The sequence below is a fragment of the Oncorhynchus tshawytscha genome, linkage group LG09 (assembly GCF_018296145.1).
Source record: "Oncorhynchus tshawytscha isolate Ot180627B linkage group LG09, Otsh_v2.0, whole genome shotgun sequence".
In the NCBI taxonomy this organism is placed as follows: Eukaryota; Metazoa; Chordata; class Actinopteri; order Salmoniformes; family Salmonidae; genus Oncorhynchus; species Oncorhynchus tshawytscha.
The window spans coordinates 34,929,990-34,950,715 of record NC_056437.1 but is presented as its reverse complement, the minus strand read 5'-3'; the positions used below and the strand labels follow the sequence as shown (position 1 = coordinate 34,950,715).

The following is a 20,726-nucleotide window of genomic DNA, read 5'->3' as shown; positions in this document are numbered from 1 at the left end:
TTAATAATTAACCACAGATAGCAATGCACAACCTTCCCAAACATGTTACAGTCACAGGACATTCTGAGAGCGAGGAATTTTTTAAGAGTGTATTTTCCCACAAGGAAGGGGAAAACCTCCCATGTACTCAGTCTCTAATACTCACTCTCTCTCTGGCCCTCTTTCTCAGACAGTTAAACCAGCCTACCCACGTCAAAGTAGTCCACCACAACAAAACCCAACTATTGCACACAAGAGACCAGACAACAATAAGAGTGAGTCACACGCTGGGGAATAGTCTGAGCTGAATGCATTGCTCCATGGCTTTTGGTACTGTATGTTTCTGTGAGGGTCCATAAGTCCATAATATGGATTAATTATACAGCGAGTTTGAATTCATGATGTGAGGGTTGTCCCTCTCTCCTTACCTGCACCTGGCCCTTGCCCATGATGATGTCCACGATCTCATTGTCATCCTTGTTGAGCTTGGTCTTGTCGTAGCATTTCTCGTAGCACAGGATCCGCAGGCACTGAGAACCTTCCAGCTCGATCTCAAATTCCTATTGGACAACAGACAGGAAGGACATAATAATAGGGTTCAATTTCCTATTGGTCCAAATAACAGACCGAATGATGGAGTATTGGATATTGAGTTCAACGTCCTGTTGACAGCATGACTAACTGACTGAAATACGATCTGAACATTGGAGCTCTGATGAGTGTTGGTCTCTCACCTCGTTCCACTGTGGTTCAGTGGTGTCTCTGAAGACGCGGGTCTTGGCCTTGCTGACAAAGTAGCCATAGGAGTCCACCTCCAGGGTACAGTACAGATCTGAACAGGACACAGGAGTCAAAAATCACAATGAGTGAATCTAAAATAATCAGCACTTATAACGCAATACTTACAGTAAATGGATAGACATTTTAATATGATCGTACCACAATTGTGTAGAGCTAGTTCATGTTTGTATCAATGGTCACTGACAATTAGTTTCTCAAGCCCTTACCACCTAATGGTAGAGGCCTGTATTACTGATAGAATGAATAAAGGCACACACACACACACACACGCCCGCCCACCCACCCACCCACCCTCAGGGCCAGGTATTCCCTTCAGCTCAGCAGAGCATCAGCTAGGCTAATGTACTCATGTTTATGCTAATGCAATAGTCTCCATAGGCCATTTATCCAGATATCCATTACAATGTCTCCCCTGCACTGGTCTAAGAGACCTCTCTCTCCAGCCCCACTAGTCCCTGGGGTCTCGACTGCTCTCTGACAGCATGATGGATGGTTACCCACCATGACCCCTGGGAGGTGCCACGGCTGCACACACAGTCACATCAACCACGCACAGAACTAGAGACAGTGTTTACACTGTAGTACATAGTGACACATGGCATAGCAATATGAAAACAATAGCATGACCCATGTCTGTCTGGGTTTAGCTCATAGACATATCAAGATCTGGATTAGGTTAGGCAGACTTGTGGATTCGAGTCACAAATTTGATGACTTGAGGCTCGAGCCTCAAGACTCGGGACTAGACTTTGACTTGAGACTTATGACTTGAAACTATCTGGCCAGGTTTTGTAATGTTTTGTCACTCATTTTGTGGCACAGAGACTACGTGGATTCATCTACACGCAGACAAAGACAGCAACAGAATCGCCCTTACAAAAAAAAGAAAACTGCAACAGACTGGCTAGTGAAACGGACACTCGGCACTCTGATTGGAAACTGTCAATCAACACAGGTTGGGTGAGCTAGCGAACAGAATGCTGATTTGCTGTACAGCTATAAAATGCGCAAATGTCAACATTTAGGGAGTGAGGATTGCCATAATATATAAATATGCAGCTCCAAAAAGTGTTTGGTGATCAAGAATATTAACTGTTAACTTTGCAAGCTCATCGGAAATGGGGCAACAATTACTAGCATAGGACAACTGGTCTTTTGGTATGTAACAATTGCTTGATATTTATAATTTACTTATGAAGCCTGCATTTGGAATTTGTTCAAATCAAATACTGTGGCGAAGCACCACCATAGGCATTGCTCTTCACTTGCTCTCTCCAAACTCCCACCAAAATTGTTTAAATGTTTTGCTGTTGCTTTCACATGTTTAAACTCAGACGCTATGAGGTATTTTAATGTAACATTTATTTAACTAGGCAAGTCCGTTAAGAACACATTCTTATTCACAATGACGGCCTACCCCAGCCAAACTCTCCCTTAACCCGGACGACCCTGGAACAATTGTGCGCCGCCCAATTGGACTCCAGGTCACGGCCGGTTGTGACACAAACTGGGAAAGAACCAGGCTCTGTAGTGACTCAGCGCTGCGCCACTCGGGAGGTAAATCTATATTCCATCTAATAATGCAATAACTGCTTGCGATTCATCATTCATCATCAACCTTACTGTTAATTGCAACACGTAGACATTTGTTTCATATTTGATAGACCTACTACGATACATTTTCCTTTCAGAAGTTTCCTTTGTTCATATTTCCTGGGCTATGTCGGAGATCCGCGTGTCTGTGTCCTATATCGCTGTCATTTTTGTTGTGCGCAATATACGCGTGCGCGCCTCAGTTCGCATAGAAGTAAGCTACGTGGCCTGCTCTCCACGCTTTGGAGTCAGAACGTTGAATAAGATAACATGATTGTTCCTTGTATGCATGGTGTTGAAATATCATTGTCTGATTAAGATGAATGTACCAATGTAACAATATATGTGGAAATAGCCTTTTATGTTGTAGAACCAGTTTAATGGTTGCAATTGCCAATTGGGTAAAGGTATGGTCTCGGGGCCAAGTGTTTATATTATGTAGGCCTACCAGTTTGAGCTCTTGTTTGATGGATTCGATGTGGTTTCTCAAGGGGAAGCTGTACAGTCTTGCCAGCTACCAGTGTCCGTTTGCCCATTTATATTTGGTTAATGGACTTGTATGTTTTGTATGATATGATGCTTTCACCATTGGATCACCAAGTCTAGGTCCAAGAGGCTTCTAAACAGCATCTACAGCATCCCCAAGCCATAAGACTCCTGAACATCTACTTGTATGTTTTGTATGATATGATGCTTTCACCATTGGATCACCAAGACCTGTAAATAAATCTACACTGAGCACGTCAACCTGCCTTTCCTTCTGCTGATTGTCAACCTGCCTTTCCTTCTGCTGATTGTCAACCTGCCTTTCCTTCTGCTGATTGTCAACCTGCCTTTCCTTCTGCTGATTGTCAACCTGCCTTTCCTTCTGCTGATTGTCAACCTGCCTTTCCTTCTGCTGATTGTCAACCTGCCTTTCCTTCTGCTGATTGTCAACCTGCCTTTCCTTCTGCTGATTGTCAACCTGCCTTTCCTTCTGCTGATTGTCAACCTGCCTTTCCTTCTGCTGATTGTCAACCTGCCTTTCCTTCTGCTGATTGTCAACCTGCCTTTCCTTCTGCTGATTGTCAACCTGCCTTTCCTTCTGCTGATTGTCAACCTGCCTTTCCTTCTGCTGATTGTCAACCTGCCTTTCCTTCTGCTGATTGTCAACCTGCCTTTCCTTCTGCTGATTGTCAACCTGCCTTTCCTTCTGCTGATTGTCAACCTGCCTTTCCTTCTGCTGATTGTCAACCTGCCTTTCCTTCTGCTAGAAGGTCCATATTTTACAATTCCATAGGCTAATAAAAACATGTCAAAGACAAAATAATGAAAAGGGCTGTCCTGTCCTGTAGCCTTGATAAATAGACAAATATTTGTAGCTGATCAAGTCGTTGCAGATTTTGTTTTTACTTGACTTGAGATTTGACTTGAAAACTTGTGACCCAACTTGACTTGGCTCTTAGAACGCACAACTTGGAATTGACTTGAGTCTTTACCCATTCTACATGAGACTCGACTTGAGACTCGGAACATCTTGACTTGAGACTTGCTTGTGACTCGAATAATAGTGACTTGGTCTCACCTCTGGGGTTAAGGTATCCTACCAACCAAGCAGAAGGATCCAGACTGGAGAGAGGAAGGGCACGGGAAGGGTGTAACTGATCATTTGGGGGGTGTTTTCAAAATGGAGTTACGCTTTAGTAATTAGACACATCTGCTACGTGGGTGACTATCAGAGTGACCTGACAACCAATGGCTGAGGAGGAACACACACTAACTACTGTCTGTATCACTTCAATTCAAAGTCTGAGTCCCGCACTACATTTGACCAGAGCTCTATGGGCCCTCTATGGGTAGGGAATAGGGTGTAATTTGGGATGCAGTCAAAGTATGGGAAACTCAAGACTACTGGGAAATAAATAGTATTGTACATAATTGGACATAGGCCTAGTGTGCTGCTGCACTGACGTGAGTTCAGAGTTAGACAGGATAGTTTATCACTGTTAATGCTCACAGAAATAGCATTTGGCTTCGTTAAGAGAATAAAACATATCGGAAGCACAACTTCCTGCTGTGTCAGATTTACACCTCTGTCCCAAGCACCTTTCTGAAAGTTATGACTGTTCAGACTTAGTGTAAACCCAACATCACTAAGGGAAACATTCATACATCATACTCCTGGGCTACTTTTATCTCAAAGTTTATTTTCCCTTCAAATCTGAACTAGGTTTATTGGCCTGGACCTGAAATCCTACAAGTAAAAACAGGGCCAGAAGGAACATATTTAGAACTTGTTTTAATGTGTGCTAGTAGTGTTGCCAAAGGAGCCTTCAGAAATGTGACACAATGAAAATGAGAGCTGGCTTCTGGTGGTTATTGGTTGAATAAGCCCTGAGGGCTGTCATTTTATTAGGAGGCCTCTTCCTGCCCTCATGAATCTGGTGGTCAGTGAGGAGTCTTACCAGTCAAACACAGGTTAATGGATACCATCCTGATTCTGTCCAGATGACCTGGAAGTTGACCCCTTCTCTTTGTTTGTGTGTGTGTGTGTGACCTCTTCCTAATCCTAGCCTGCAGATATGTGTTCATTGGTAGGTGAAACAGTGGTCAGCAAAACCTGAGACTAAAACAGTCATTCTGAAGACTTAAAGCAATCAGTACATCTAAACTGGGTCTGAAAGAACAACACGACCTAGAGACAGGGAGGAGGGTTTGTCTGCTTTATGGTGTGTGTGGTGTGTGATGTGTGTGTGTCTGTCTCCCTGCCTGCCCCCAAACACAGCTCCCGACTGTAACATGATGAATCTACTGCTTTATTTAGAACTTATTGGGGGGAAAAAAATGGAATTCCAAGGAAGGAACATTATGAAGAAGGAAATTGTCTTATCAAATTATTTGTAATTGGATCTGGGATGACAACACTAACCGTTGCATGAGTAAAGGATGCAGGGAGGGCTGGATTACATTATGCATAGAGAGGCAGAGATGGGAAAATCTCTCCCCTACATAAAGTTCAAAACATGACATACACTGAGCGTACATAACATTAGTAACACCTTCCTAATATTGAGTTGCACCGACTTTTGCCCTCAGAACAGCCTCAATTCGTCAGGGCATGGACTCTACAAGGTGTCGAAAGCATTCCCATGTTGACTCCAATGCTTAAACACCTCTATTCTAGGTCAATGTTTTCCTCTTATTTATTTTATTGTATTTTTTTGGGGACCAGTAGACTCTTAGTTACTTCCTCTGACCCACTTTTGAAACGTTGCCCTGAGCTGAAATGTATCTCTGCTTCCTATTGAAAGAAACTACGGGTGGCAGTGTTGATAAGATCGTTTTAATAGGACATGTTTGTACATAATGCGGTTTCTAAAAACAACCCTGGAGAGGTAGTGTATATCCCCTAACTCTAGTGTCCAATAGGAAGGACTGGAGGCACCGGATGTTGTAGTGTTACGAGCTATACATACAATAGTACTGTATACAAGTACACAAGCAAATACACACACACACACAACACATACAGAATCACCAACACACAGGCACACACTCTTATGCAAGGGAGCAAATGGTTGACATATGGCTTGTACACACAATACGCTCGAAAGATCGAATCAGAGCAACACAAAATTGAAGGGCAGAGACCGGGGAAGCCGACAATAAAACTAAACACATTAAATATCAGATCCACATATGGTCCACTCTACAGTCTCCGTAATGTCCCTTCTCAAAGGAATTCCCCAAACAAACTAAGACATCTCGATCAGACTTGTGTTCCAAACAGCATCCTATTCCCTATATACAGGGAGTGGAACAGCTTCACCAATCCTTCTTTAACCTGCCTCCTCCCCTTCATCTACACTGAGTGGATTTAACAGGTGACATCAATAAGGGATCAGTCATGGGAAGAGCAGGTGTTCCTAGTGTCTTGTACACTCAGTGTAGTGTACTACTTTTGACAAGTAGTGCTCTACATAGGGAATAGGGTGCCATTTGGGATGCATGAATAATTGTGTGCTTTATAAGGGGACGGAGGCAGATGACATCTCCCTGATTAACAGTGGTCTGGTTGGTGGTGAGATATATTAGGGGAAATGTCATCCAAACTCCACAAGACACTGGATAGATGAAACATCTACCAACTCGCTCTGAGATTTAACTCCACTCTCCCAACCATACTCCACACACTCCAACTATACTCTATCATACTGTTGAACCAGGTTGTTGGGGTTCAGAGGTGACTTGGTCTCAAGTATGTAGGTGGCTTGACTGCATCATTATGCTAGCTACGACTAGCTACCATCCGCTACATACACATAGGAGACGCTATGTACCCGTGGAGGGGTGTTTAAACTAAAACAGGAACTCTTACATTTCAGAGGGCAGGATCCATCAGGACAATGCCATGGTAACCATACTCCCCCAGCCCCTGCATATCAGAGGGGCATGCCAATGGTACGGTCCATGAGAAAATGGAGGGAAAAGTACAACCAAACCACTTCAACATGCTTCTTCATTTTTAAACAATTCTGCCCACTCTGCTCCGGTGAGGATCAAACAGGCTTTCAGTGGAAACAGCTTTCCATTTTTCCCTCAATCCATTACACAATAAAACCTCTCTCTGAAGCTTTCATAAGGTACACTACAGTACAGGCTGCCATGGTATCTGAGGCGGAGGCATATTTCGTTGGGTCTTTTTTTTCTGCTGTGGTGATATTTGAACCGATGCTTCTTGTGTAAAAAGGTAACAGGCAGTGGAGAGTGTTGAGTGGAGCAGCAGACATATCTGAGCCACTCAGGGGCTCTCTGACATCATATCCCCCTGATAACACATACAGGCAGTCATGGCTAGGGCCATCCCATGCACGCACCAGGTAGGGGGAGGCCAGGACTGAGAGACAGAGGGGGGAGAGAGAAAGCGAGATAGGGATGGAGAGAAGAGGCTTCTCCTGGCCTTCACTGTCTGTTTGTGTGTGTGTGTGTCCCTTGAGAGCTCGGCTGTGGCTGTGTAGGGACTACGCTGTTCCCGTTAGCTCTCTTTATGGAGTAGTTGTGTCCCTGACCGCCCCGAGCATCAAAGGAGCCACAGGAATGTGACTTTGGTCCAGAGCTGCTCCTCAGGGACTGGCCCTGTAGCTTTCTTTCTCTTTTTCTCTTTCTCTCCACTTCAATCTCTTCCTCCATCTCTCCCGTCCCCACATTTCCTCCTTTCTCTATATATTTTCTCTCGCTCCCCACCGCTCCCGCTCTCAATCTCCCTATCCCTCTCGTGCTCTCCCTATCCCTCTCGTGCTCTCCCTATCCCTCTCGTGCTCTCCCTATCCCTCTCGTGCTCTCCCTATCCCTCTCGTGCTCTCCCTATCACTCTCGTGCTCTCCCTATCCCTCTCGTGCTCTCCCTATCCCTCTCTTTTACCAGGAGAACCCCGGCCACAAGTCATTAAGAGCACGAGGTAGCAGTTGCACCGAACCACAGATTTTGGATCAGATAGCCCATTACTCCAAGTTCTTAACCATGAGGGGGGTGAAATAATACCTGACCCTGTTTCAGTGGTAACTTCTACCTCTGTGCTGGGGGTCTATGTTGTGGCCTTGTAAAAGGCTTTACTGTGGAGAAGAGAACCAGTGTGCAGGGACAGACATGGTAACCATGAACCCTTTCTCCCTGTCACCTCTGTCCTCTTTGTTGGTTGTGGCACAAGCTGTAAATGATATGCTGAGTCAGAAGGTGAACATCCTGGTGTCGGGCACACATACAATAGCTGAAAGATGCTGACAGACACGCGTGCGCATCCAAACACAAACACACACACACGCTGAACACAGTGCAGTACAAGCCCAGTATGACAGAGAGAGACTTACTGGCTGACTCTTTGAAGCCTTTAGCAGAGTGGACGATCACATGGAGGAATCCATACAGGCCTGGGGTTTCTTCATCTGGAACACACAACACAACACATTTAGTCACCGTCTGTCACACCCATTATCCTTGACCTGGATGTGACCTGGGACAATACATTCTCATAACCTCGAGGGTGCATCGCAAACGGTACCCTATTCCCTTTATAGTGCACTACTTTTCACCAGGGTCCGTAGGGGACCTCATAGCCGAGGGTACATCTCATTCGCAATGAACAGTGTAGTAGTATATATTTCAGTGAATGGTTGTGTGTGTGTTCGTGTGCTTGTGTGAGGTATTCTTTCAGGTAGACTAACTGAAGCCCCATGTGGGAGCAGGAAGCAAAGAGGATGAAGAGGACTGGGTCCACACACACACACACACACACACACAGAGCTGTGGTAGATGGAGTTGCTCCGGTTTAATCACACACTCATTCATCTTAGTGTGTGACCTCTACACCAAGGCATCCCATACAGCTGTCCCACAACTCCCTAATTTCTCTGTGACATTAGCAGGAAAACAGGAGGAATCATTTTGCCCCATAGTGTATGTATCTAAGCCTTAGACTTAAATATTCACAAGCATGTTCTTGGGTGGCCCTTGAAAACACACACACCAGCCTACACACACAATCCAACACACTCACACACCTAAGCTTCCCCTCTCCCTCTCTTGTCCCCTGGCCTCCGCATGATTATGTTGCAGAGGCCTGCGCGTTTCCTGGTAAATAAACAGGGGGTTGAAACTGGAGATGGCCTGTTTGGAGCGCCCTGCAGGCCCATCGGGTCATGTTCTGGACCACTACGGAGATGAGAGACTAACAACTGAGTCCTGGAAAAACAATATGTCACGTGTATGTATGGTGCTATGGACTGTATATGTCCAGTCACAGACAGGTCATGCCACCAAGAGAGAAGGAGAAGCCAAGAGAAGATCTACTCCAGACTCTAACCTTTAGTCCCCCCCTCCCCTCCCCTACACTGCTCATTATCAGAGATGCTACTCTGCCTGGATCTTAACCACAACAACAATACTCAAAGAAGATGGTAGTAATGACATGTCAATGTGTATTCCTATAACCCCCTAATGGTTAAGGTTAGGACCAGAGAGTAATCTGATCCTAGATCTGTAGCTAGTTTCTTCTACCTGGCCACTATAATGGCCCGTGTCAGACAGAGCGATGGTAACGAGGGGATCACATTCCTCCTCCGGCTTGTTTGATTTGAGCCCCTCTGCTACTCCATTTAATAATGTCATAGCATGGTGTGTGTCTGTTGTGGGTGTTGAACGTATGTCAAATGCAAATGAACTGACCTGGAGACTTTGTTTTTGCAATACTGTGCTATAAAGTGACTACCGATGAGAAAGAATGTAAACCTGTGCTTTGCTTAACCACGTTTCAGATCCCCTCTAAACTGGAGAGAAAAACAAAAGTGTTTGATGTGAGTATACAGGGAGTTGCTTTGACAAGCTCAATGTAAACAAATCAGGAAGTCATTGCCTGCCAGAAGCAGAACTTCAGGTCACCACAATACAATGGGGAGGGGGGGGTGCACTGTACCATCAAAATACACAGTGTACAAAACATGCTCTTTCCATGACAGACTGACCAGGTGAATCCAGATGAAAGCTATGATCCTTTATTGTTGTCACCTGTTAAATCCACTTCAATCAGTGTAGATGAAGGGGATGAGACAGGTTAAAGGAGGATTTTTAAGCCTTGAGACAATTGGGGCGGCAGGGTAGCCTAGTGGTTAGAGCGTTGGTTTGCAAGTTCAAATCCCCGAGCTGACAAGGTACAAATCTGTCGTTCTGCCCCTGAACAGGCAGTTAACCCACTGTTCCTAGGCCGTCATTGAAAATAAGAATTTGTTCTTAACTGACTTGCCTAGTTAAATAAAGGTAAAATAAAAAATTGAGACATGGATTGTGTGTGTGTGCCTTTCAGAGGGAGAATGGGCAAGAAAAAAGATTTTAGTGCCTTTGAACGTGCAACAGTTTCCCATGTGTATCAAGAATGCTCCGCCACCCAAAGGACATCCAGCCAACTTGACACAACTGTGGGAGTCAGCATCCCTGTGGAACGCTTTCGACTGTTCTGACTCTGTTCAACTCAATATTAGAAAGGTGTTCCTAATGTTTTGTACACTCAGTGTATATCACCGTCTGTAATCATGGGTTTACAATGCTGTGGCCAGACTCAGATAATCATTATGTGACTTGCAAATATTGTGGCCAATTTAGATTTATACTACAGTACATGATATCCAACTTACTAAACCAAGTCTAGCAGAAATCTAGCAAGATGACAATGTATCATTCAGAGGAAACAAAAGTACAGGAGGAGAAACACCCTTTTGCCTTGCAAGAAAACATGAACACCATGACTGTGGGATTGCACCCCAATTTGTGGTGCATAGTGGGGTCCCATGTGGCTCAGTTGGTAGAGCATGGCACTTCCAATGGCAGGGTTGTGGGTTCGATTCCCATGGGGGACCAGTACGATAAAGTACACAAAAATTGTCCTCTTACTACTGTGTCTCGGGATAAGAGCGTCTGCTTAATGACGTAAATGTAAAGAAGTACTGTTTATGAAGACCTCATGAATGCTCGTTTGTTTAATGTGTGAGTGCAGCGGTATAACAGTGTTGTGTATGAGTGTGTGTCTCCCTGCAATTTCCTGTCCCCCAGTGCATCCTGGGAGCTCAAAGTGGGCCTCCCAGCTGGCTTTAATGTCACCCCAATCCAAACATCCCATCTGAACCCTGCTGCAACACACACATGCCATGACACAGGTTATCATTAGATGAGAAACACTATGTAACCTAGATTCCTTACCAAACCATTTCTATTCTTGTTCTGAGAAAATAGGAGATATGTTTGTGGGTTTTAACTCCAAACGGAGGGGAAAGGAAGGAGAGGTGGATGTGTGTGTACTACCGTCTTTATAACTGGTGACAGGAATGTTGTGGACGGTTCGGAGTTTGAAGCAGGAGCTGGTGAGGACCTGCAGCTCTACAGAGCTCAACTGACACGTCTGCAGATCTGAAGACACAGAAACACACCATTAATAAACCTGAACATACAGCCAGGCCATTGGTTTTTAAAATTAGCATTGAAGGCATTGAATCCATGGCATAGTTGTTTAAAAACGAAAACTATATCAGCCTGTCTGCTCACTCTCCTGACTCTTCCTGTACCTTTCCTCTGTAGTTTCTGGATGCTCTCCCTCCACTCTGACCTCTCATAGTCTGAAGACAGGAGGAACAGGTAGCTCTGAGAACAAAACAGGGGGAAATCACATTTTATATGACAACAGCTCCCTCCTGTGGTGGGAAAGTAAATCATAATAATAAATGTATTGGGTTTATTTAGTGCTTTACAAGGTAAGGGGGAAATCACCTCATCCACCACCAATGTGTAGCACCCACCTGGGAGATATATGGCAACCATTTTGGTGCCAGAACGCCCACCACACATCAGCTAGCATGGTGGAGAGATGAGGAGTGATATACAGTGCATTTGGAAAGTATTCAGACCTCTGGACTTTTCCCACATTTTGTTTACGTTACAGCCTTATTCTAAAATTGACAAAAATTGTTTTGTTTTTCAATCTACACACAATACCCAATAATGACGAAGCAAAAACAGTTTAGACATTTTTGAAAATTAATTATAAATAAATAAACGTTAATATTTCATTAACATAAGTATTCAGACCCTTTACTTTCTTGAAGCACCTTTGGCAGTGATTACAGCCTCAAGTCTTCTTAGGTATGAAGCTACAAGCTTGGCATACCTGTATTTGGGGAGTTTCTCCCATTCTTCTCTGCAGATCCTATCTGTCAGGTTGGATGGGGAGAGTCGCTGCACAGCTCTTTTCAGGTCTCTACAAACATCTACAGATGTTCGATCGGGTTCAAGTCCGGGCTCTGGCTGTGACACTCAAGTACATTGAGACTTGTCCCAAAGCCACTCAACGCGTTGTCTTGGCTGTGTGCTTAGGGTTGTTGTCCTGTTGGAAGGTGAACCTTCGCACCAGTCTGAGGTTCTGAGTGCTTTGGAGCAGGTTTTCATCAAGGATCTCTCTGTACTTTGCTCCGTTCATCTTTCCCTCGAACCTGACTAGTGTCCCAGTCCCTGAACACATCCCCACAGCATGATGCTGCCACCACCATGCTTCACCGTAGGGATGGTGCCAGGTTTCCTCCAGAAGTGACGCTTGGCATTCAGGCCAAAGAGTTCAATCTTGGTTTCATCAGAACAGAGAATCTTGTTTCTCATGGTCTGAGAGTCCTTTAGCTGCCTTTTGGCAAACTTTAAGCGGGCTGTTATGTGCTTCCGTCTGGCCACTCTACTATAAAGGACTGATTTGTGGAGTGCTGCAGAGATGGTTGTCCTTCTGAAAGGTTCTCCCATCTACACAGAGGAACTCTGGAGCTCTGTCAGAGTGACAATCGGGTTCTTGGTCACTTCCCTGACCAAGGCCCTTATCCCACGATTGCTCAGTTTGGCCGGGCGGCCAGCTCTAGGAAGAGTCTTGGTGGTTGCAAACTTCTTCCATTTAAGAATGATGGAGGCCACTGTGTTCTTGGGGACCTTCAATGCTGCAGAAATGTTTTGGTACCTTTCCCCCTTCCTCTGTGACTCGACACAATGCTGTCTCAGAGCTCTACGGACAATTCGTTCGACCTCATGGCTTGGTTTTTGCTCTGACGTGTACTGTCAACTGAGACCTTATATAGACAGGCGTGTGCCTTTCCAAATCATGTCCAATCAATTGAATTTACCACAGGTGGACTCCAAACAAGTTGTAGAAACATCAAGGGTGATCAATGGAAACAGGATGCAACTGAGCTCAATTTCGATTCTCATTGCAAAGGGTCTGAATAGTTATGTAAATAAGTATACATTTGCAAAAATGTCTAAAAACCTGTTTTCGCTTTGTCATTATGGGGTATTGAGTTTAGATTGATGAGAAAAAAAACGATCTAATGCATTTTAGAATAAGGCTGTAACATAACAAAATGTGGAAAAAGTCAAGGGTTCTGAATACTTCCCGAATGCACTGTATGCCAATTAGGAATGATTAGGTGGCCATGATGGAATGGGGCCAGGTTGGGAATTTAACCCTTCTACTCATACGATAAGTGTCAATGGATCTTTAATAACCACAGTCAGGACACCCGTTTAACGTCTCAGCAGCATTTGGTCTCCCATCCAAAAACCGACCATGCTTAGTTTCAGAGGCAAGCCAATCAGTGGGATGCAGGGAGGTATCAGTATCAGTATATTAGCATTGCAGTCATGGACATAGTTGCTAACCACAGATCTAGAATCAGATTACCCAACCCCCAGTCTTTATCCTAACCATTGGAGGAAGACAAAATATCTGATCCCAGACCAGTGGTTACGCAGTTGCAGCTTACCTTGCCATGTTTGTTGTGTATGCGGAAAGGGATGGTGGGAGAGTGTAACAGCAGCCAGGACTCCTGCTCGTTCATCTTCTTCCTCAGACGCTCCACATTACGACTCTGGCCCTTTAGTGCTTTCTACACACACACAGAAACAAACAGAGCACGCAGTATGTTAACATACAGTTTGTTATACTGCAGGGATATTCAACTGGCGGCCTGCGAGCAAGATCTGGCCCATTTATTAATGTAGACTGGAAAAATCCCAACCAAAATCCGACGTTGAGTGCCAAAATGATAAGCGCGAATGTGGTTGTCTAGCACTTTTCTAGTGCCTATGTGGCATGTTTGTTTCTGTTCATATGAATTTGGCTCTAGCGTTTGAACGATTTAAGCTACAAAATATTATGACCCCCTTCCTGAAAGCTACGACTCTCAGGAATACTACGTGCCTTCTGTTTTTCCTCTCCAGTACTAACACATATGGAATCATGTAGTAACCAAAAAAGTGTTAAACAAATCAAAATATATTTTATATTTGAGATTCTTCAAAGTAGCCACCCTTTGCCTTGATGACAGCTTTGCACACTTGGCATTCTCTCAACCAGCTTCATGAGGTAGTCACCTGGAATGCATTTCAATTAACAGGTGTGCATTTGAACAATCACTTGTGTTGTGACAAGGTAGTGTTGCTATACAGAAGATATTTATTTGGTAAAAGAAGTCCATATTATGGCAAGTACAGCTCAAATAAGCAAAGAGAAATGACAGTCCATTACTTTAAGACAATCGATGCGTAAAATTTCAAGAACATTCAAAGTTTCTTCAAGTGCAGTCGCAAAAACCATCAAGCGCTATGATAAAATTGGCTCTCATGAGGACCGTCACAGGAAAGGAAGACCCAGAGTTAACTCTGCTGCAGAGGATAAGTTTATTAGAGTTACCAGCCTCAGAAATCGGCAATTAACTGCACCTCAGATTGCAGCCCAAATAAATGCTTCACAGAGTTCAAGTAAGACACATCAACATCAACTGTTCAGAGGAGACTGCATGAATCAGGCCTTCATGGTTGAATTGCTACAAAGAAACCACTGCTAAAGGACAACAATAATAAGAAGAGACTTGCTTGGGCCAAGAAACACAAGCAATGGACATTAGACAGTGGAAATCCCTCCTTTGGTCTGATGGGTCCAAATTCGAATTTTGGTTCCAACCGCCGTGTCTTTGTGAGATGCAGAGTAGGTGAACGGATGATCTCTGCATGTGTGGTTCCCACTGTGAAACATGGATGAGGAAGTGTGATGGTGTGGGGCTGCTTTGCTGGTGACACTGTCAGTGATTTACTTATAATTCAAGGCACACTTAACCAGCATGGCTACCACAGCATTCTGCAGCGATATGCCATCCCATCTGGTTTGCGTTCAGTGGGACTATCATTTGTTTTCAACAGGACAACAACCCAAAACACACCTCCAGGCTGTGTAAGGGCTATTTGACCAAGAAGGAGAGTGATGGAGTGCTGCATCAGATGACCTGTTCTCCACAATCACCTGACCTCAACCCAACTGAGATGGTTTGGGATGAGATGGTTTGGGATGAGTTGGACCGTAGAGTGAAGGAAAAGCAGCCAACAAGTGCGCAGCATATGTGGGAACTCCTTCAAGACTGTTGGAAAAGCATTCCAGGTGACTACCTCATGAAGCTGGTTGAGAGAATGCCAAGAGTGTGTAAAGCTGTCAATAAGGCGAAGGGTGACTACTTTAACATTTCATGACAAGTGCTTTATTGGTGTGTGTGTATTGCTTTTTTATACAGTTCTTCCAAAGAATAATCAAATGTGTAAAATGTCCCACCCCCACATAATTAACCTTTTATTATTTATTACATCTGGCCCCTGGAAGAATATAGTTTAAAGCCCTGTTTATACTGGTATCACAACTAAATCCTACACACTGTACAATCAACTAAACCTGAATTGTACCGTGTGTGTTTGACCATGAATAATTATTTGGTATTCCAGAGATATTTGTAAACAGGGGAAATGACAGCTACATTTTGTTCACTAGAATTTACAGTGTGATGCTTGATAACTATTCCAAGGAATTTCCATGTCCTTGCTCTCCAGAATCTCCCTTCCTACACACCCTCCTCCAACCCATTCCTTGACAGGAAGCAGAGTCAGGCCATGCCCTGGCTGTAATCAGTTCAATCAGCCTTTTCCGGCTCTGATTAGGGCAGTCAGTCAGTCTGCCCCTACTGTATGACCCACTGTAGCAGTCTGGTATCAACCTGGAAGCACAGGGCCTGTATTCATAAACCTCTAAGAGTAGTAGTGCTGATTTATTATCGATCCTGATTATTTATGCCTCGTCACTTTTACCCCAACTGTACCTACATGTACATATTACCTCAACTACCTCATAACCCTGCACATTGACTTGGTAGTGGTACTCCTTGTATATAGCCTCATTATTATTTTATAACTATTTCCTTATTTATCAAAATGCTCCTGACTTTTTAACTCTGCGTTCTTGGGAAAGGGCTCGTACGTAAGCACTTCAAAGTAAATTCTACACCTGCTGTATTCAGAGCATGTGACAAATAACATTTTATGCTCTCCAAAACCTCCTAAACGGGTATTTACTATGGAAGGAATCACTGGTTGCTGAAATAAATACAGTCCTGTATAGTAACCATTAGAATAAGTAGAGGTTACTGCTGGAGTGTGGTGGATTAAATAAAAGCAGCAGCGTTCAGCTAAAGCCAAGGTGGTAAATCAATTTAAACCTATACAGTTTCTAGGTTACGGACTCCCAAGGATTTCCACAGTAAAATGACAACAAAGGGCTGACATAAATAAGTCTATTGTGTTGAAGAGGTAAAGAGTTGAAGGGAAACTGGACAAGGTGATCTCCGGGAACACAGTCATCCTCTAAGGACCTGTGTTTATATGACAGCTACAATTAGATGGCTATCGCTGTTCCACTGTACTCAAGTTCATCAGAACTAACAAACTTCCCACGGGATAGCTTGAGTGTTTGTGAGTGTAGATACAGTGAGGGGGTGGATTGTGTATATGTATATGGGTGTACTATATAAGTGATTCACACACTGACGTGCTGACTCTGTCCAGGTGACTGGAAGTTGACCCCTTCTTGTGTGTGTGTGTGTGTGTGTGTGTCACACAGATCTCTAGTCTACAGTTGACTTGTCTAAGAGTGGAAGCGATGAGAGGAACTGTTCCAATAACAACAACAGTAGTGATGAACCCAGACTAATCACCCAGGCAGGCAGGCTGGTTCTAGCCTCTGATAGAGAGAGAGTAAGACAAACACAGACCATAGGGCTCCAGGGAGGGAGAGACACACCCAGGGAAACCAGCCCAGAATGGGGCAGCCAGGCTGGGCAGGACACTCTTCCTCCACAGTGCCTTAATGGCCAGCTGACCATGACCTGGCCTGACACTGAGTGGGAGGCAAAGGAAGGGCCGCATCACCACTATTTTGGCTCAATTTACAACTATTGCGTTTAGTTTGAGTCTAAAACAAAGCAGTACTGGATACAACGTCAAAAGAGAATCTGTTCTTTTAGACTTACAGTGCCTTGCGAAAGTTTTCGGCCCCCTTGAACTTTGCGACCTTTTGCCACATTTCAGGCTTCAAACATAAAGATATAAAACTGTATTTTTTTTGTGAAGAATCAACAACAAGTGGGACACAATCATGAAGTGGAATGACATTTATTGGATATTTCAAACTTTTTTAACAAATCAAAAACTGAAAAATTGGGCGTGCAAAATTATTCAGCCCCTTTACTTTCAGTGCAGCAAACTCTCTCCAGAAGTTCAGTGAGGATCTCTGAATGATCCAATGTTGACCTAAATGACTAATGATGATAAATACAATCCACCTGTGTGTAATCATGTCTCCGTATAAATGCACCTGCACTGTGATAGTCTCAGAGGTCCGTTAAAAGCGCAGAGAGCATCATGAAGAACAAGGAACACACCAGGCAGGTCCGAGATACTGTTGTGAAGAAGTTTAAAGCCGGATTTGGATACAAAAAGATTTCCCAAGCTTTAAACATCCCAAGGAGCACTGTGCAAGCGATAATATTGAAATGGAAGGAGTATCAGACCACTGCAAATCTACCAAGACCTGGCCGTCCCTCTAAACGTTCAGCTCATACAAGGAGAAGACTGATCAGAGATGCAGCCAAGAGGCCCATGATCACTCTGGATGAACTGCAGAGATCTACAGCTGAGGTGGGAGACTCTGTCCATAGGACAACAATCAGTCGTATATTGCACAAATCTGGCCTTTATGGAAGAGTGGCAAGAAGAAAGCCATTTCTTAAAGATATCCATAAAAAGTGTTGTTTAAAGTTTGCCACAAGCCACCTGGGAGACACACCAAACATGTGGAAGAAGGTGCTCTGGTCAGATGAAACCAAAATTGAACTTTTTGGCAACAATGCAAAACGTTATGTTTGGCGTAAAAGCAACACAGCTCATCACCCTGAACATACCATCCCCACTGTCAAACATGGTGGTGGCAGCATCATGGTTTGGGCCTGCTTTTCTTCAGCAGGGACAGGGAAGATGGTTAAAATTGATGGGAAGATGGATGGAGCCAAATACAGGACCATTCTGGAAGAAAACCTGATGGAGTCTGCAAAAGACCTGAGACTGGGACGGAGATTTGTCTTCCAACAAGACAATGATCCAAAACATAAAGCAAAATCTACAATGGAATGGTTCAAAAATAAACATATCCAGGTGTTAGAATGGCCAAGTCAAAGTCCAGACCTGAATCCAATTGAGAATCTGTGGAAAGAACTGAAAACTGCTGTTCAAATGCTCTCCATCCAACCTCACTGAGCTCGAGCTGTTTTGCAAGGAGGAATGGGAAAAAATGTCAGTCTCTCGATGTGCAAAACTGATAGAGACATACCCCAAGCGACTTACAGCTGTAATCGCAGCAAAAGGTGGCGCTACAAAGTATTAACTTAAGGGGGCTGAATAATTTTGCAAGCCCAATTTTTCAGTTTTTGATTTGTTAAAAAAGTTTGAAATATCCAATAAATGTCGTTCCACTTCATGATTGTGTCCCACTTGTTGTTGATTCTTCACAAAAAAATACAGTTTTATATCTTTATGTTTGAAGCCTGAAATGTGGCAAAAGGTCGCAAAGTTCAAGGGGGCCGAATACTTTCGCAAGGCACTGTACCTGCCTAAATAAAAGTTTTTTAACATTTTTAAATAAACATAATATATCACCTTCTCCTTCTGGATCTCGCTCTTGATGACAGAGATCTTGGTCTTCATCTCCTCAATCTCATGTTCAGGCAGAACCTGGATATGGGGCAAGACGTCCGAGTCATCCAGCAACTGGAAGGTCAGGTCTGCCAGGGGGATGTACCACTTACACTCATACTGCTGGTGTCTCCTACAGAGGGAGGTGGAGAGGAGGGGAGAGAGAGAGATCGATATCTTACATATATTTAAGAGGAGGCAGGAGAGACAAAGACAAAGGACCTACTGTAATTAGGGATCACAGAGAAGTTGGGAAAAAATATTGTTATTCTTAGATTTCTTTTTTGACATGGTCAAATAACTCATGCATTGATTAGTAACTTTTTTTAAACTATTTGACATACAGAAACTTGAGGCCATGTGTAACTTGTTAAAAAATAATGATACCGATTGGCCTATAGGTGGCACTGTTATAAGCAGTCTCACTTAAACCCTCATGTCCGCCACGACATTTGACCTACAGACTTGAAACTTTGTATTTAGGCATCTTTCCTCATGCTGAACAAATATGCCTCAATAAGGTCCATGAGGATAGATTTTCCTCATTCTTGCACAATTTGGTAAAAAAAAGTACCAACCTACAGCACTAAACTTCACTTGTGTCATGTGGTATAGAGAGATGTGCTATAGAGAGATAAACATGGTAATGCTTTCACTGATTGCATATAAAGGAAGATAAATAATGTGAGCACTATCAAGTAGGAACTAAATACCTCAATTACATCATAGCCCTGCACATCAACTCGGTACTGGTACTCCATGTATATAGCCAGGATATCATTAATCATTGCACATTTATTTTTTGTGTTATATATTTTTTATTATTTCTCTTTTTTCCTCTCTCTGCATTGTTGGGAAGGGCCGGTAAGTAAGCATTTCATTGTTAGTCTACACCTGTTGTTTACGAAGCATGGAACAAATCTTGTGTCCTTTCTGTCATCCTGTGAACCCCGTTCATTGCTGCTCGCAGTTAAATTTAGATATCTCTATTGGCCCTGTAAAGGAGGAGGGCAATACCCACCATATAATTAATTATCTTCCATTTGTCTTGCTTTATGCAATATCATGCATCTTTGTTGAGCCATATTCCATTGTGCTCAACACCATAGGATTTAACTTAAACATATCTCCCCTTACTACTATAACTCCTTATGTTTCGTAGTATGAAAAGATTGCTTGACTTGAGGAGATCCCATATTAAACACTCAGACACAGAAAGACAACTAAATGCGTGTTCAGCACATCCATCAGGTTATACAGATGCTCACTAATGTTGTCGGGGATGTTTTTGTATTCCCCTAATGAGCATTTATCATCATTATCATTCCTGGAGGCAGGACAGTAAACTCATTAACACAGGAATACATTACATCACAACTCCAAATGTGTGCAAACCTCATATAAAATGACAGGGTGGGAAATATGACAAGAAAAATAAATGTCCTGTTTTTACCCCCAAAGTAAAATACTGAAAAACAAATAAAACAGTCGTATGACTCTCATGTTTTAGATTAGCATTTTTCTTTGGCTAGTTAAATACGTGTTTTGTCAGTATTGTACTATAGAGGGACAGAGACAGCAGATACCTCTCTTTTCTCCCAATATATACCTTCACCCCCTCTTTTGCCTGCAAACATCCCTCAATTTGTTTTATAAGATCTCCTCTCCTTCTTAATACAGGGTGAGATCCCCCCCCTTGTAAGCAAACCCTTTGTCTCAGAGTGGTCCATGGGGTGTTA

The 20,726-nt window shown here is 43.5% G+C and overlaps 1 protein-coding gene and 1 non-coding gene across 6 annotated transcripts in view; one reads left to right on the top strand and one right to left on the bottom strand.

Moving 5' to 3' along the window:
* abr (ABR activator of RhoGEF and GTPase) overlaps positions 1–20,726 on the bottom strand; it is a 244,661-nt gene that overhangs the window by 62,093 nt on the left and 161,842 nt on the right. For all 5 annotated transcript variants that reach the window (XM_024431737.2, XM_024431738.2, XM_024431739.2 and 2 more), the window contains 7 exons: positions 18,952–19,120; positions 13,689–13,811; positions 11,460–11,535; positions 11,200–11,304; positions 8,220–8,294; positions 714–811; positions 408–539 (listed from right to left, as the gene is read on the bottom strand). In XM_024431737.2, the coding sequence (XP_024287505.1) occupies positions 408–539; positions 714–811; positions 8,220–8,294; positions 11,200–11,304; positions 11,460–11,535; positions 13,689–13,811; positions 18,952–19,120 (778 nt within the window). The remainder of the gene's footprint in view (positions 1–407; positions 540–713; positions 812–8,219; positions 8,295–11,199; positions 11,305–11,459; positions 11,536–13,688; positions 13,812–18,951; positions 19,121–20,726) is intronic.
* trnag-ucc lies at positions 10,683–10,758 on the top strand. Its single transcript has one exon. It is a non-coding gene; the product is annotated as a tRNA-Gly (tRNA).